Source organism: Zootoca vivipara, chromosome 8, assembly GCF_963506605.1.
Source record: "Zootoca vivipara chromosome 8, rZooViv1.1, whole genome shotgun sequence".
NCBI classification, from domain to species: domain Eukaryota; kingdom Metazoa; phylum Chordata; class Lepidosauria; order Squamata; family Lacertidae; genus Zootoca; species Zootoca vivipara.
In genome coordinates, this window is record NC_083283.1 from 81,891,169 (window position 1) to 81,907,720 (window position 16,552).

Sequence of the window (16,552 nt, forward strand, 5' to 3'; positions counted from 1 at the left end):
CCTAAATTTCCACTGCTATGGCTGCCTTGCTGCAGGTCCTCCCCATTCTGACAATAACCCAGTTCTCTTTTTTGGGGGGGGGGGCAGTGCGTGGAGAGGAGCTGCAGTGTCGCCTCCTCTCATGTGGTCCCATCTCACATGATCATGGTAGTGTGGGAAAGCTCAGCGCTGCTGCAAGTCCCATTCTGCTGAGTGACAGGCATCTCCCACCTTGATAAGTACTATCAGGAACAGCTTTTGGATAGACGAGTGAGACTGCGGCCAGACCTTTGGTAGGCAAGCACCTTTCCTAGTTACGTTAACTGATAACCCGTTTTTAAATCGCCCCTTCGCAAAGGGTATGGTTATAGATACCGGTAGCAATGATAACTCGATTCACCTTTTCAAACGTTAAACAAGCCCAAATGGATTTGCATTCAGTCTGATGTGCTTATGGAATTGTAGAATTGTGCAGATTTTAAGGGACCCCGAGGGTCATCCATTCTAACCCCTGCAACGCAGTGCTGGTTGCCTTTGATTTTCTACACCAGGCTTTTGGGGTTCTTTTTTTCTTATGTTAAGCTTTATTCTTTGTTGGGGGAGGCATGCTATCAATTTCCAAGGAAGTGAAGTACCGTGTTTCTCCTAAAATAAGACACGTCTTATATTTATTTTTCCTCCCAAAAAACACACCACGGCTTATTTTCAGGGGATGTCTTTTTTTTTTTTTTTGGTGTCTTTGCGGAGGGGGGAGAGACGGAGCGAGGCGAAACGGTGTGTGTGTGTGCACCTGGGTAAGGAAAAGGGGACTTCTCCCTCGCGCGCACGCACGCACAAGAGCACCAGAAGAGTGCTCTTCGCGCTGCACTGTGCTCCCCGAAGCAGCAGCACGAAGAGCCCGGTGAGAGGCAGCTGCGGCTGCAGGTGAAGCCCGGGATCTGCGTGGGCGACTGGGGGTGAATGCACTGAGCGCTGCGGCGGTAGCGAAGAGGCGCCCGATCAGCTGAGAAGCGGGCTGATCGGGCGCCTCTTCGCCACCGCCGCAGCGCTCAGTGCGTTTGCCCCCAGTCGCCCACGCAGATCCCGGGCTTCACCTGCAGCCGCAGCTGCCTCTCAACAGGCTCTTCGCGCTGCACTGTGCTCCCCGAAGCGGCAGCGCGAAGAGCCTGTTGAGAGGCAGCTGCGGCTGCAGGTGAAGCCCGGGATCTGCGTGGGCGACTGGGGGCGAACGCACTGAGCGCTGCGGCGGTAGCGAAGAGGCGCCCGATCAGCTGAGAAGCGGGCTGATCGGGCGCCTCTTCGCCACCGCCGCAGCGCTCAGTGCGTTCGCCCCCAGTTGCCCACGCAGATCCCGGGCTTCACCTGCAGCCGCAGCTGCCTCTCACCAGGCTCTTCGCGCTGCGCTGCGCTCCCCGAAGCGGCTCCCACCCCCGGCTTATTTTCGGGGGATGTCTTATATTTATACTACTACTTAAAAGCCTGGCATGGCTTATTTTTGAGGACCGTCTTATTTTAGGAGAAACACGGTAGAAACATATAAAAATAAAATAAAATAATTGTCTAATAGCACCTTAGAGACCAACTAAGTTTGTTCTTGGTATGATCTTTTGTGTCTATGCACACTTCTTCAGATACACTGAAACAGAAGTCACCAGATCCTTATATATAATGAGAAGGTGGGGAGGGGTATTACTTCCGATGTTGTTAAAGTAACATGAGAAGCCTGGAGCAACATGCGTTGTGCAGCTGAAAAGCTCTTCATGTTATACAGATGGCACAGGACCAAATGGCAATGCCAAGATTCCCACACTACCAAGCCAACACAAGGGCCTAGCTGCCTTTCTGCAACATCACTTGGGCTGCATTCAAAGTACAAATATTTCCGCAGACAGTACTTTGCTTTGAACTGATTATTATCGAAAGTGCTATCGACTGGCTTATCCTACTGGGAAGTGTCGTCCAGCTGCCAGGATTTCCTGGCTACCAAGGAGAAGTTGCTTTTCCGTAACAATGTACCTTTTCCGCTTGTATGTCAACATGGCTTCTGCAATGGGCAACTGGTGGGCACAGTTTGCTCCCACTAGGTACTGAGTTATTCTGGAGACAATATCAGGCGGTTCCTGGACTGAAACAGAGAGAGAGAGAGAGAGAGAGAGAGAGAGAGAGAGAGAGAGAGAGAGAGAGAAGCATGACGACCATTTGCCATGCATTTGGAAGGAACTGCAAGTCCATCCATCCATTCATCCACCCAATTTATACCCCACCCTTCCTCCTGAAGGGGCCCAGAGTGGCAAGAACTGCTTGCTAGATCTACCTACTCCCAACTTTTCTGTTTCCAACAGCAACCAGCAACCAGAGACATAAGGAGGGCATCATGGTGATGACTGTTCTGATCTTTGTATACAACACATCCATAGAGCATTTTTCCCTCAAATAAAGCTCTTTTTCACATTTACTTTTTAAAATATGGTCATGTAACCTCCAATGGCCTTATTTTTTTCTGTACCAGCTTAAGAGTGTCGTGACATGGCATCTGTTACCCGAATTCAACAGGGTAGAATGGCAGATACCAACCACAGCTGCCTTCTCCCAGCTCCAGGTGGGAGGACGTGAGATACTATTAGACTCTAAAAGGAAAATTCAACAGCTGAATACAATATTCTTAACTCAAGGAGAATCAAACCAAATTTGTGGAAATTTGTGGAATTGTGGGAAGGAATCAGCATATCTTTGATGCCTCCAGTGCTGTTACGAACGGACACTGGAAACTGGGAAGGCAGAAGATCCAGAAAGCAAAGCACAGAAATTGCATCAAAATAAAAAAATTCCTTCAGTAGCACCTTAAAGACCAACTAAGTTTTTATTTTGGTATGAGCTTTCGTGTGCATGCACACTTCGTCAGATACACTGAAATAGAAGTCACCAGACCCTTATGTATATTCAGAGGGTGGGGGTGGGGGTGGGAATGGGTGATGGGCTGATAGGAGTGGTAAACCTGTTGATGACTGTTAACGACTGTTAATGACTGCAATTGGTCTTGCGGGGGGGGAGTAAGGGCTGAGGTGCTAAGGAAAGCTTGATCATGTATAATGAGATAAGAATCCTATGTCTCTGTTCATTCCAGGTGGCTCCATGGTTTTAAGCTTGCTAATGAGTTGCAATTCAGCAACTTCTCTTTCCAGTCTGTTTCTGAAATTTTTCTGTAATAAAACAGCTGCTTTGAGATCTTGTATAGAATGTCCTGGGAGACACAGAAATTGCCTTACTGTGAAATTCTGTTTTCAGAGGATGCCTTAAGGCAGGCATCCCCAAACTGCGGCCCTCCAGATGTTTTGGCCTACAACTCCCATGATCCCTAGCTAACAAGACCAGTAGCTGGGGAAGATGGGAATTGTAGTCCAAAACATCTGGAGGGCCGAAGTTTGCCTGCCTTAGGGCATTGCCACTAATGAGATGCTGCCTCCTAATGAAGCCAGCAGGCTCAGTAGGCAATGCTGCTTCCTCGCTGCCCAGACCCTATTGGCAGCAGAAGGCAGCTTCCCTCCAAATGCTGCAACTGAAACAAAAAAGCTGCAGAACCAAACAACCATGCCAATGTGTGAAAGAACAGGGGAACTGCCATACAGAGTGGCAGAAAAGGAGCTGGTCTGTATTCTGCAATGCTCTACATACGGCAGTGGCATAAGCCATAGAGGACCACCCACCATCAACTGGCAGAGACAGGAAAGCAGCACCCCCAGAACACAGAAGGGGGGGGAATACCCTCTGGCACCTGCTAGAAACAGGAATTTGTGGCAAGGAAATTTCATTTTTTTCAGAAGCACCGGAGGGCATGTCCACTAATGGGACACAGCAGGTATTAGTGGCAATGCCCCCCAGTAGCCTCCAGGAAACAATTATTCTTTTTCAAAGTCATCAGTTCAGGCAACCTTATGCAAATAAGTATTAAGACAGCCTCACCAGCATTTTGTGCTTCGAGTTTGTTAAATAAATCTTTCCAGGACAAATCTTGGAAGAAGTAGTTATACTGACAATCAACGGAACCCAGATACTTTGCCACCGGATGACAACCTATAAATAACACAAAGAAATAAATATGTTCTGTATGGCAGATGCACATTAGCAGTCCAGAATATATTACGTTTATACCCCTTTGGTGGTCAGAAGAAAGGAAATCCCAACTTATTGCCTTCAGGGTGAAGATGTGCTCAAAATTGTGAAAAGTCGCTGAAATTTAGTTTCTTCTTCCTCTTCTGGGATGTGAGATGTTCTTAGTGTTTTGAAAAGTAAGCGGTCACAAACAAGGCGGTAGAAACAAAGGTAGAAAATAAAGCAGGACTCTCCTTATTATATACAACTTTGTTATAATAAAAAAAATTGTGGGGCTGGGAGACGTCAGATTACTACAGCATTATATGCTTGCAGCCTGTTGCCCCTATTGAGATTCCTCCTGTAGCATTTTGCACTAGTTGTAGTTTCCAGATGTCTTCAAGGGAAGTTCCATGTGGAGTGAATTACAGTAGTCCAGCTTAGATGTTACCACAGTCTAAGTAACCAAGCCCAGGCTATCCCTATGCAGAAATGGCAGTGGTTGGCACATCAGCACAGGCACTCCTAACCACTGAGCAGGGCCGGCGCCTCCATTTAGGCAAACTAGGCCATGGCCTAGGGTGCCGAAATGGAGGGGGCGCTATTGAGCCTGCCGGCGCCTCCACGCACGTCACCGGAGCCTGGCGGGCGGCTGCTCCCCTGAAAGGGAGGGGGCGCTGGCGAGCCTGCCCGCCACCTGCCCACACTGCCGGGAGCAATGAGCAAGCGGTGGCGGTGGCAGCGCCTGTAGCTGAAGCCTTCAGCTATGGGCGCTGTTCCTGCCGCTGCCGCCGCTCGCTCACTGCCACCGCCGCTGAAGAGCTCACAGCGTCCCCTCCATAGGCGGGAGGCGCGCGAGCCAAAATGAGAGCTCAGCACCCTCCCGCCTATGGAGGGGACGCAGCGGCGTCAGCAGCGTTGTGCACGCGTCATGACGCATGTGCCGGGGGGGAGGCGCCAGAAGGTGATTTAGCCTAGGGCGCAAAAAGCCCTAGCACCGGCGCTGCCACTGAGGCCAGTTGGCCCTCAAGGAACAACCATGGTTCCGGGAGCATCCCAGACTACGGACCTGCTCCTTCAAGGGGTGTGTGGCCCCATTAAGAACAGGTCATTCTGCCAACTCCTGCACACTGGAACAGTTCACTTATAGCACTTCTGTCTTGCTTAGATTCAGCTTCGATTTGCAATGCACACTGGAAGGAACTATAAATAACCTCCACTCCAGTTGAAGCTCTGACTGCTAGTTATCCTTCCCATTCTGCCACAGAGTTTGGAAGGGGAGTGATAGGAAAGTGCTGGTATTCTAGAGGCTGCCTGTGCTATATTTAATATCCAGCAACCCTGTACAAGAGCATTATAACCAGAGCGGGCGACACAACTTGAACAGACAAACAGTTCCTGTGTTGTGATGTAGTGAGAAAGAGGTTAATTCAAAGGAAGAAGAAAGGACAGAAAAGCTTGCTTACCTACTGGTATGATAAGAAATCTCATGTAGCTGAGCCAGTCTGGGGTTTTGTGAGACAGTTGTTCTACAAAGAGCCTCAGCACAGCACTGAGATAATTCTGGGCTCCCGCAATTGCAATTTTAATTGGATTGGGAGGCTGAGAATTGCAGTTGCAGCTGAAGAGAGAGGAGGGAACATTACTGCTTTTAAATAAAATCCAGAGATTGGTGGGTATTTTAGACCATGTACATTATTAACCTAACTGTAAGTACATACTCATGGCAGAAGGTCAAGGCTGAAAGCAAGTGGGCACTCGGTGACTTTCCTACCAGAGGGCAGATTTAAACAAGGGGCTTTCAAATTTGTGCTTTGGTCTCTTAGAAAGTGAGTTACATCAGCCTGGGAATACAGCTTATGAACGAGAAGAGAATCATTCTCCTGGGACTCCTCATAAGGAAGCTGTGCCTGGAGGAAGAACTGTGAGGGGGAGACTCCATCAGGCAAAGCCTCTTTCCACCTGCCTTGCCTCGCCCCCTCCAGCCCTGGGACTCCTCATAAGGAAGCTGTGCCTGGAGGAAGAACTGTGAGGGGGAGACTCCATCAGGCAAAGCCTCTTTCCACCTGCCTTGCCTCGCCCCCTTCGGCCCTGGGACTCCTCATAAGGAAGCTGTGCCTGGAGGAAGAACTGTGAGGGGGAGACTCCATCAGGCAAGGCCTCTTTCCATCTGCCTTGCCTCACCCTCGTCTATATTTTTCAATTTGTATTGTATTGTTTTATGCATTGTGGCTTGCTGTTGTTTTATTGATTATTGTTTTGAAATTATTTATTGTAAATGTTAAGAGTGGGTTTCTGTTTAATTTTCATATGCTGATATTATTCTATACTATTGTAATGATTGCTGAACGTTACGTTATTTGATTGCTTATTTTAAAGCTATGTTTTATTATCATATTTTTGTATTGCATTAGATTGTTATAAGGTTGTTTTGTATTTCATTAGATTCTGTTTCTTCAGCTTGTAAACCGCTTTGAGTATTGTATGATAGAAAGGCGGTATACAAATTAAAAGTGATGATGATGATGATGATTCACGTGACTCCCTTTGTCTTTAGTCAAAGGACAGGAGGTTTGTTTAAAAAGATAGAAACTGTGGCAATCATGCCTGCTGTTTTTTGGGTTTGCTTGCTTGTTTTTGCTATGTTTTTGTTCCAACTGTAAGAAAGTTATGATTAATCAGACAGACAGTCTGCAACACTCTTAATTTTGTATGCAAGTCACCTTCAGCACCTTCAGTACGCTAGCTCGGGTGCAGAGCATTTGCTTTGCATGCCAAAGGTTCTGCGTTCAATCCCTGGTACGTCCAGGTAGGGCCGGAAATATCATTGGATTGAAACCCTGGATGGACCAATGGGCTGCCTCCTCCTAGGGTGACTTCCTATGTACAGTACTTGCCAGTATTAGGAAGCTCCCTTAGACCAAGTCACAAAACCGATCCTCCCAGCTCACCAGTGACTCTCTGGGGTTTCAGATTGAACCTGGGACCTTTTGCGTACAGAGCATCGACCGAGTTACAGCCAGGGGGGTGGCCTAAGCGATTGCACTGCCTGAGTGTCAGGGATTGGACTCAAGAGAGCGAGATGGAGGAGGAAGGATGGAGAGAGCGCGCGCACACACACACACACACACACACACCACTCCTTGTCCTAACACTGCAGGAGAAGAGGAATGTAGCTTTGACTTACAGCAGGGGTTTGAGGGAAGTCACAGCTCAGAGATAGATGAACCGAAGAGTTGGGAAGCGTTAGAAGGAGGGAAGGAGACAAAGGCAGGGCAGCCAGCTGACACGCTGGGGAGTATTTCTGACCCCCCTTCTCCCAGAATGCGGCATTTGTTAAGAGTGCAGGAACAAAAGAATCGGAGACATTTGGCCACAAATGGCCTCCGTAAGAGGAGATGCTATTGCTAGGATGGAGGAAGGAGGAGCCCAGTTGGAGCAACGCCATCGTCCAGGCTCACCACGTTCTTCTGTCTCTCGCTATTATCTATGTAAAAACGGCATGTGGGTTTGTTTCCACTTTTCACCAAAACCGCTTGACTGATAGCGTTCAAATTTGCACACAACGTCCCATGCTACCGTGAGATTAATCTTATGAAGTTTGCTAAGACAGATGTCACACCTGTGCAACATAAAACCCCTAAAACCCCGTGTTTCAGAACACACCAAACAGATAAAAGTGCATGCTGGGAAATAGAACGGAGAAGCAGCGTCTCCATTGGCTGCAGACAATCGGTGACATCACAAAATTCCACAGCAACCAACTGAAAACAGGCTTTTTGCAGCAACTAGGCAGAGTAGAGGTTTGCAAAATAGAGCTGGGGGCTCCCCTGAGTGGGGGGAGGAGGGGGCAGGAAAGGTCATGGGTCGGGACAGGGTGGGGCCAATCACAGGGATGAGCCCGGGGGTGGGGGGAGGAGTCAAAAGGGGGGCTCTGAGGGCCCATTTAACAGACTAAGCCGCAACAACGTGTGGCAGGGCCAGCTAGTGAATGAATAAACTCATTAAAAAGGACTCCACCTTCTTTTCTCTGCTCTTGCTGCAACCAGGGGAGGAATAACTTTCCCAAAGCCGTAACACTGAGCCACCCCCCCTCCTCCCGCTTCATCTCCCCCTGGCTTCTGCCACCTTTCCACTTCATGGCAGTGGTGGCGGTGGCAGCAAACCCCCCCCCCAAAAAAAAACCACGATTTTGAGTTTTCTGGTTCTTTGCTGCTGGAAGGGCGGCAATGCACCCCCGCCAGTGAACCCTGTGCCCCCCTCTCCTCCCTCCTTTGCTCTAGGAGGAAGCTAAACGGCCCTTCCTCCTAAAGCAAGTCATTCTGGGTGGGGTGGCCACAAAAGTGCCTGTGCCGCGGTCACAGTTTGCTGCGACGGCAAAGGATGTGTTGAGGCTGTTATGTGCTGCAGAAGCTCAGCTCGCCACTTACGCCCGTCCCAGAAAACAGCCATCTATGAAGAGCTGTCTTTCTACAGATGTTCCAAGCAGGCTTCTACTCAATACATAATGGTATCTCACCAGGAGATTAGGAAGCTACTTGGGGGGGGGGACATTAGCTTACAACGGCATGTTTTAAACCAAATTTCAGACTCTTTATATGGAAATACAAACAATTAAGGGTGGGGGGGAATGCATTCTTGTAGAGGGCAACACAGAAAACGGATACCGACAGAAGTAATTTTGGATTCGGGCAGTAAAAGCAGTGGGGTACCACACAGACTGATGCTTATAGCTAGCAAATTTATGGAAATGAGTTTCATCTGCCTTTCAGTTTGTAGGGAGGCTGGGCCATTCATTATTTTGAGTGCCCAGCTTGCTCAGTGAGCATCCCTCTATGACACGGGTATCTGCCAGGATCTCTGCTGATAAAACAATGAACAGGGTGGCGATACAATGACTACTGCAATACCACAAGTGAGCTCTTTATTACGTTTGCAATTGTTCAAGATAAAAAAAATCTGTTTTGGAAAGAGAAGAAATGAGCACTGGAACCACTGATATATTACAAGTGAGCTCTTTATTTGCTGCGTCTGCCATTGTTTAAGATGAAACCTATTTGGGAAAGAAACTACTTTTGCCATTTTTATGGATATTTACAGAGTGATAGTGTCAACTACAACATCTCTCCTAAGCCTCGCCTTCCCTCCCTGAACATCTGTGGTTGGCCTCACCCATCTGCCTTTATAGAAAATTCAGTTTCTTATGTCTCAGACAGATGCATCGTAAAAACGTTCGCTTGGTAACTTATACATATTGGTGAAATAATGAAGTGGTCTTAGAAAAACATCTCTCTTGCTAGACTTCATCAGGGAAAGTCAACTCAAATTCTCCTTTGGGACAAGAGTTGTGGCCTTATTTTTTTACTGGCAATAAAACTTGGGGCATCTCTGCTGGGCCCATGCACGAGAGTCTGGGACACACACACACATATATATATACACAATATTATTTAAAAAAAAGAAAATAACTTACTATCTCTGTATTCTAGAGACAATGGTGCTGAAAGCTGCCTGGATATCTGCAGAAGAGCATGTGCAGACGATTGGAAGGGCATGCTTTTGCAAGATATCTGAAAGAAACTGAGAATGATATACAAGTGTGTAAAAAAAATGACCTTCTATATATATATATTTTAATGCATTGATTTATTTTAGTTATTTCTGTACTGTCCTTTTAAAAAACACCCCTGGCAATTTACATCATATTTTATTAACATATACTGATTCAAACATGGCCACAGTGGCCAACAATCCTTCAAGCAAACGAGCTTGAGAAAATTGTTGGGGTTCATTAAGGTCTCCTGGAACCCAAGAACTGTAGAGTTGGACGGGACCTCGGGGGTCATTTAGTCCAACCCCCGGCAATGCAGGAACCACAACTAAATAATCCCTAACAGGGGGCCATCCAAACTCTGCCTAAAAGCCTCCAAGGAAGGAGAGTTCCACTGTCAAACAGCTCTTACTGTCAGGAAGTCTCCCCCACTGTTTCTTGTAATTTGAATCCACTGCTTTGGGTCCTAGCTCTAAGGAACACTGGATGCCATTGAGTGGGGCTATCTGTTAAGCACAGCAAAATATGTTGTGAGGACAACAGCTCAAAGCACAGCTCTGTGTTTCAAAATTGTGTCCAGCTGTCGGGGGGGGGGGGCACAACGTAGCACAGAGAACCAAGCAGCTAAGTGCATTATAGCTCAGGTGAGTGAGCAAATCTGACCTGAATGTTTTTATATTTATTAACGATTAGGGAATACCAGTGACTATCTCTGCCCTCCTTTGTGTTATGTTCCTGAAGTTTCTTCATTTGGCGAGTGCCAAATAAGTTTCACACCTGCTGCCATCAGATTTCCCTGCGATTCCAGGTTCAAGACCCACCGCGGGTTTGAACGCTATCCAAAAGCGGTTGCAAATTTTGTGACAAAAAATGTAAAGCCGTTTTTACGTAATGAACCAAACCCAGCATGGGCGGACCAAATTTGTAACTGGTACTCTTTAATTTGTGTGTAAATTATCTAGTGAGCAGAATAGCAGCCAAGTTTGCAAAGCCGTTGGGCTACACCTCCATCGCTCTGCCCGGACACTGAGGTCCAGTGCCGAGGGCCTTCTGGCGGTTCCCTCGCTGCGAGAAGCCAAGTTACAGGGAACCAGGCAGAGGGCCTTCTCGGTAGTGGCACCCACCCTGTGGAACGCCCTCCCACTAGATGTCAAAAAGAAAAACAACTACCAGACTTTTAGAGGACTTCTGAAGGCAGCCCTGTTTAGGGAAGCTTTTAATCTTTAAGAAATTAGTGTATTTTAATATTTCTGTTGGAAGCCGCCCAAAGTGGCTGGGGAAACCCAGCCAGATGGGTGGGGTATAAATAATAATAATAATATATTATTATTATTATTATTATTATTATTATTATTATTATTATTATTATTATTATTACTCAGGATAGCAAACATCCAAGGAGGCTGCCTTAGAAGTGCTGCAATTGAAGCGCCATGAATGGGCAACACATGGGTGGTAAATTAAGTTCAACAAATGTGCAGCTGTAATCCTAACCCTACTTAACTGAGAGTAATATCTACTGAATTCAGAAGGGCTTGCTTCTGAGTAGGTATGGTTAGGATTGCCCTGTAAATGTACTGATGCAGAAGGAATCAAAAAAATTGCAACAAGAACTCGGGTGACTAACCAGAAGGAATAAATTAGAATAGCTCGGCATTTGGCAGCATGAAAAGGGAAAATTCTATTTCACAAGGGACTGAAAGTAAAATTGCCAGTATTGCAAAGACCTCATACAAATCTAGGATACAGCCATACTTGGAAAACTGTGTGCCATTCTGGCCACTCCATTTCAAAAAGGGCAACCAAATGATCTGGGGACTGGAACATTTAAGGGTCTGTCTACAGTTGGCCCTTTGTGATTTAAGCTAAAATGACTATGTACTTATCACTCCAAATCTCCTTACCTGTCCTTGCCAGTCAGAGGTATTGATCAGAATGATATTTTCTGGTAGCTGATCATCTGAGATCAAGATGTGATTCAACTGGTCGTACACAGTTTTCCTAGGGATCTGTAAATAAATGAAAGCAGCCCTTAAGATTCCTCATTTATTAGAACAAGCTTCATTGCCCAGCTATTTAATGCTCAATCTAAATCACTGCCACAATCTTATGTTTTTTTTTTCTTTAGCCCATTGAGCTGGGACATCTATGAAGTGATGTCAAATAAATTCCTGTGCACCCAAAATAATTGGCTTGATTCAAACATCTAGGCCAGGCACCCCCAAACTGCGGCCCTCCAGATGTTTTGGCCTACAAGTCCCATGATCCCTAGCTAACAGGACCAGTGGTCGGGGAAGATGGGAATTGTAGTCCAAAACATCTGGAGGGCTGAAGTTTGGGGTGCCTGATCTAGGCACACTGTTTTGCCATTTGTCCATAGTTGCCAATTTCTGACTTGCTGAGGATCAAGGTATTATTGAAGACGACTTGAAAACTTCAACTGGTCTAAAATGCAGCAGCTGAATTACTGGCTGGGGTTCCATTTAGATCTCATACAGCCTCTTTTAAATCAGCTGCTTGGTAGCCAGTTCCTTTCTGCACCCAATTCAAGGTGCTCTCACTGGGGTTTAAAACCCTAAATAACTCAGTCCCCCCTCCCCCCAAAAAATCTGAAAGCCTGCCTCCTCCCTGCAGACCACCTTGAGTGCTGAAACCAGCAGAGAAGGCTCAAGCAGTAGCGTCTTAAGGTCATTGGGCGCCCTGGTGCATATCCATCCATCCATTTAAAAAAAGGAAAGCTCCGCTGCAGAGCGGAACAGGGTCCTAGTGCCCCTGCTCCGCTCATTTACCTCTCTCCTCCGAGCGGCGCGGCTGACGGGCGTCCAGGAGGAGGGAAAGGGAGGCCGCCACGCAGCTTCCCCCACTTGCTGGGGCGCCCCTCAGCGCCCCGGGCCACTAGGGCTCAAGGGTTGGTGGCCTGGGAGAGGGCATTCTCTAAGTCTGGCACTTTCATTATATAGTTTCAGGAGAATGCTAAAGACTGGCTTTTCACACATGAGGTGCATGTTTTTAGGACCAGCCTCGTTTTCATGGTTATAAGTGGTTTTGAATATTTTTTTCTGGTTATAAACTGTTCTAAATATTGCTTTTAATGATGTAACCTGCCCTGGGACCTTAGGGTAATGAATGATAAAAAAAACATTCCTTAAAAACAGAGCCTCTTTATTGCACATTCTGGTGCACATGCTGAGAGCTTTTACAAACTCCAGACCTCAAAACTTGGAATCCCCTCCAAAACTATGACAAAGTTTTGAGACGGTTTGGCAGCATGCCCCCAGAACATGAGGAGAAGGAGGAGGAGGCCCCTTTGGCACTGGGCAGCCCATTTCACCTGCAAGCGATGCCTGGTGCCTGGAGAGCGTTCGTTGTCCAGGCTGTTGGCTCTCTCATTCTGCTGCTTAGCGGGCTGCCTTTCCTTCAGAGATGTGCTTCTGCCTCTGCGTCCCAAATGCTTCACTTCCGATCGAAAGGAGCTAAAGGAGAATAGGGGGATCTTTATCAATGGCTCAAATGCTGCTCACTGTATTGCAGCTTTCCTGGGCCAGCAGGAAATATCAATAATATCAATATCAATTAAACCAGCAGGTTAAAGTGCAATTGTTTTTTATTTATCTTTTAAAACTCTATCCTGCCTAGTAATTGAATGAAGCACAAAGCGGTTAACAAATCAACAAGAGCATATATAAAAAAAACAATTTCCAATTTAAACACAATCACACAAATATTGATATAAATCTAAATGAGTAACAATTTAGAGAACTGGGCATATTTAGCCTGGTAAAGAGGAGACGGAGAGGACATATGATAGCCATTTTCAAATATCTAAATGGCTGTCACAGGGAAAATGGAGCAAGCACATGTTCTCCTGCTCCAGAAGGAACTGGGACAAATAAAAGAGTTTCAGCTGAGGTATAAATCATTGATAGCTTCACAAATCTCAATACTGGAAGAAAAAAGGAAGTACCACACCTCAGTTTGCGGTTGCTCAATTGTCAGTATATTTCGGCCATGTCCATTTCATTGTTTAGGTATACTTTTGTCTCTTTAATTAATCACTGTACTGGTGATGCTATTAAATATTTTGCAAGCTTACTTTGAATCATATTTTTTTTAAAAAAATTGTTTAGGAAACAGAATGGTCACTAAGGTGCATAACATCTGGAACAGAACACGGGGACTGAAAGCCATGCAAAATGATGCTCAGATGCCATAAGTTAAAAGCTCTTCTGTCTCGAGTTACATCCATACAAGGTAGATTTTGGAGGTGATGTTGCAGCTTATAGACAGGTTACCTGCTGGAAGGAATTATGAGGGATTCTGTCTTTGTCATCCTGCCACTTAGCGGAGCCTTTTCCATGAAGCTATCCAGGGGAGACAGTTCAGTTTCTGTGTCTTCTTGATGTTTATTTTCCTGCAAACAACAAATTACACTGGAGTGGATGTTCTGTGAAAGCCTTTGTACTCTGCCAGCATGTATATATTTAAAAAGTGCCAATAAATAATGGCCATAGCCAGACCAGTGCAAAACATCGTGCAATCCATTATCTATGGATCTATCCCAAACAGTATCATAGATGCTATGAAGCCCCAAGTTGGACTGGCTTCAACATGAACTGCAAAACAGCCACCTTGGCCTGCATTTCTGCTGTAGTCCATATGCCAACAGAGACGCCATTCTATCCCAGGTCTCCAATGTTGCAAAGGCACATGGTATTTGACAAGCTGGGCACTGGATAACAAACTCTCTGCAGCAGAACCCAAAGGTACAAAACATTACTCAGCCAGAGCTCTACGTCACATTCTCAACCCACCCACAAAGCTCATACATACCTCCACTCTCAGCGGGTCAAGGCATTCTCAAGAGCACATTTTACTTCCTCTTTCTAACCCCATAAACCAACCCCACTCCATTCCCATCTCCTAGTAGTAGTAGTAGCAGTGGCTAACAGATTGAGGTTGAATCCTGACAAGACAGAAGTACTGTTCGTGGGGGACAGGAGGCGGGCAGGTGTGGAGGATTCCCTGGTCCTGAATGGGGTAACTGTGCCCCTGAAGGACCAGGTGCGCAGCCTGGGAGTCATTTTGGACTCACAGCTGTCCATGGAGGTGCAAGTCAATTCTGTGCCCAGGGCAGCTGTCTATCAGCTCCACCTGGTACGCAGGCTGAGACCCTACCTGCCTGCAGACTGTCTAGCAAGAGTGGTGCATGCTCTAGTTATCTCCCGCTTGGACTACTGCAATGCACTCTACGTGGGGCTACCCTTGAAGGTGACTCGGAAACTACAACTAATCCAGAATGCGGCAGCTAGACTGGTGACTGGGAACGGCTGCCAGGACCACATAACAACGGTCTTGAAAGACCTACATTGGCTCCCGGTACATTTCCGAGCACAATTCAAAGTGTTGGTGCTGACCTTTAAAGCCCTAAATGGCCTCAGTCCAGTATACCTGAAGGAGCGTCTCCACCTCCATCATTCTGCCCGGACACTGAGGTCCAGCACCGAGGGCCTTCTGGCAGGTCCCTCGTTGCAAGAAGCCAAGTTGCAGGGAAATAGGCAGAGGGCCTTCTCGGTGGTGGCGCCTGCCCTGTGGAACGCCCTCCCATCAGATGTCAAAGAGGAAAACAACTACCAGACTTTTAGAAGACATCTGAAGGCAGCCCTGTTCAGGGAGGCTTTTAATGTTTAATAGATTATTGTGTTTTATTTTTCTGTTGGAAGCCGCCCAGAGTGGCTGGGGAAACCCAGCCAGATAGGCGGGGTATAAATAATAAATTAGTAGTAGTAGTAGTAGTAGTAGTAGTAGTCATAGTAGGAGTAAATTTTATGTACCGCCCTTAATCCAAGGATCTCAGGGCAGTTCACAAGATAAAAATACAGGACAAAAGCAAAAATAGTTAAAACAAAAATAACCCCCACATTTAAAAGGCCTTGGGATATTAATCAGCCAAAGGCCTATTCGATGAGGAACGTTTTCATCTGGCGCCTAAAGATGTACAATGAAGGTGCCAGGCAAGCCTCCCCAGAGAGGGCAGAGGGGGAGCCACCACAGAAAAGACCTGCCCTTGTGTTGCCGCCCTCTGGACCTCTCATGGAGGAGGCACATGAAGAAGGGCCTCAGGTGCTGATCAGATCTGGGTTTGTTTATATCAGGCATACCCAAACTGCGGCCCTCCAGATGTTTTGGCCTACAACTCCCATGATCCCTAGCTAACAGGACCAGTGGTCAGGGATGATGGGAATTGTAGTCCAAAACATCTGGAGGGCCAACGTTTGGGGATGCCTGGTTTATATGGAGAGAGGAGGTCTTTGAGGTATTGCAGTCTTGAGCTGTTCAAGACTTTATAGGTCAAAACCAGCACTTTGAATTGGACACAGGAAACTAATCAGCAGTCAGTGCAGTTGGGTCAGGATTGGTGTAATATTCTCAAACTGTCTTGCCCTGGTGAGCCACCTGGCTGCCAAATTCTGCACCAGCCGATGTTTCAGAGGCAGCCCTGCGTATAACCGGGCTTGTCATGATTCCTACACCATGCCTCCCCCCTGCCCTAAACTACTGCAATTGCCCCCCCCCTCTCAGCAACTTTCATCCCAGGTGCATTTTTCAAGTAAAACAATACCAACCCTGAATTTAAAACCCTCAAGTTAAAAACAGTAAAAACACCCTTCTACCCATATAACAACAGTGTAATCGCCTCTCAAAGGTCCATTAAAAACATCTCCATCAAAACGCCTCTATCTCCTTTACTACGTAAAATAGACACCCCACCACAGTCAATGGTTCCCAGTTGACTCTCTCCCAAACACCTGCATGGAATGTGTACCTGGGCTGTAGGGTGATACGTGGTTGTTCTTTTTTAAATATTCAAATTGTGGCCTATAAAGGATGTAAGGTTTCAAAAAACAGGGATTCCAAGAAAGGAAAAAATGCAGT

The 16,552-nt window shown here is 46.6% G+C and overlaps 1 protein-coding gene across 12 annotated transcripts in view; it reads right to left on the reverse strand.

Moving 5' to 3' along the window:
* The window catches only part of PACS2 (phosphofurin acidic cluster sorting protein 2), a 45,952-nt gene that overhangs the window by 14,233 nt on the left and 15,167 nt on the right, over positions 1-16,552 (reverse strand). For 11 of the 12 annotated variants that reach the window (XM_060278087.1, XM_060278082.1, XM_060278080.1 and 8 more), the window contains 7 exons: positions 13,912-14,030; positions 12,951-13,092; positions 11,524-11,628; positions 9,542-9,648; positions 5,535-5,689; positions 3,940-4,050; positions 1,996-2,104 (listed from right to left, as the gene is read on the reverse strand). In XM_060278087.1, the coding sequence (XP_060134070.1) occupies positions 1,996-2,104; positions 3,940-4,050; positions 5,535-5,689; positions 9,542-9,648; positions 11,524-11,628; positions 12,951-13,092; positions 13,912-14,030 (848 nt within the window). The remainder of the gene's footprint in view (positions 1-1,995; positions 2,105-3,939; positions 4,051-5,534; positions 5,690-9,541; positions 9,649-11,523; positions 11,629-12,950; positions 13,093-13,911; positions 14,031-16,552) is intronic. The other variant, XM_060278084.1, reaches the window with a different exon arrangement.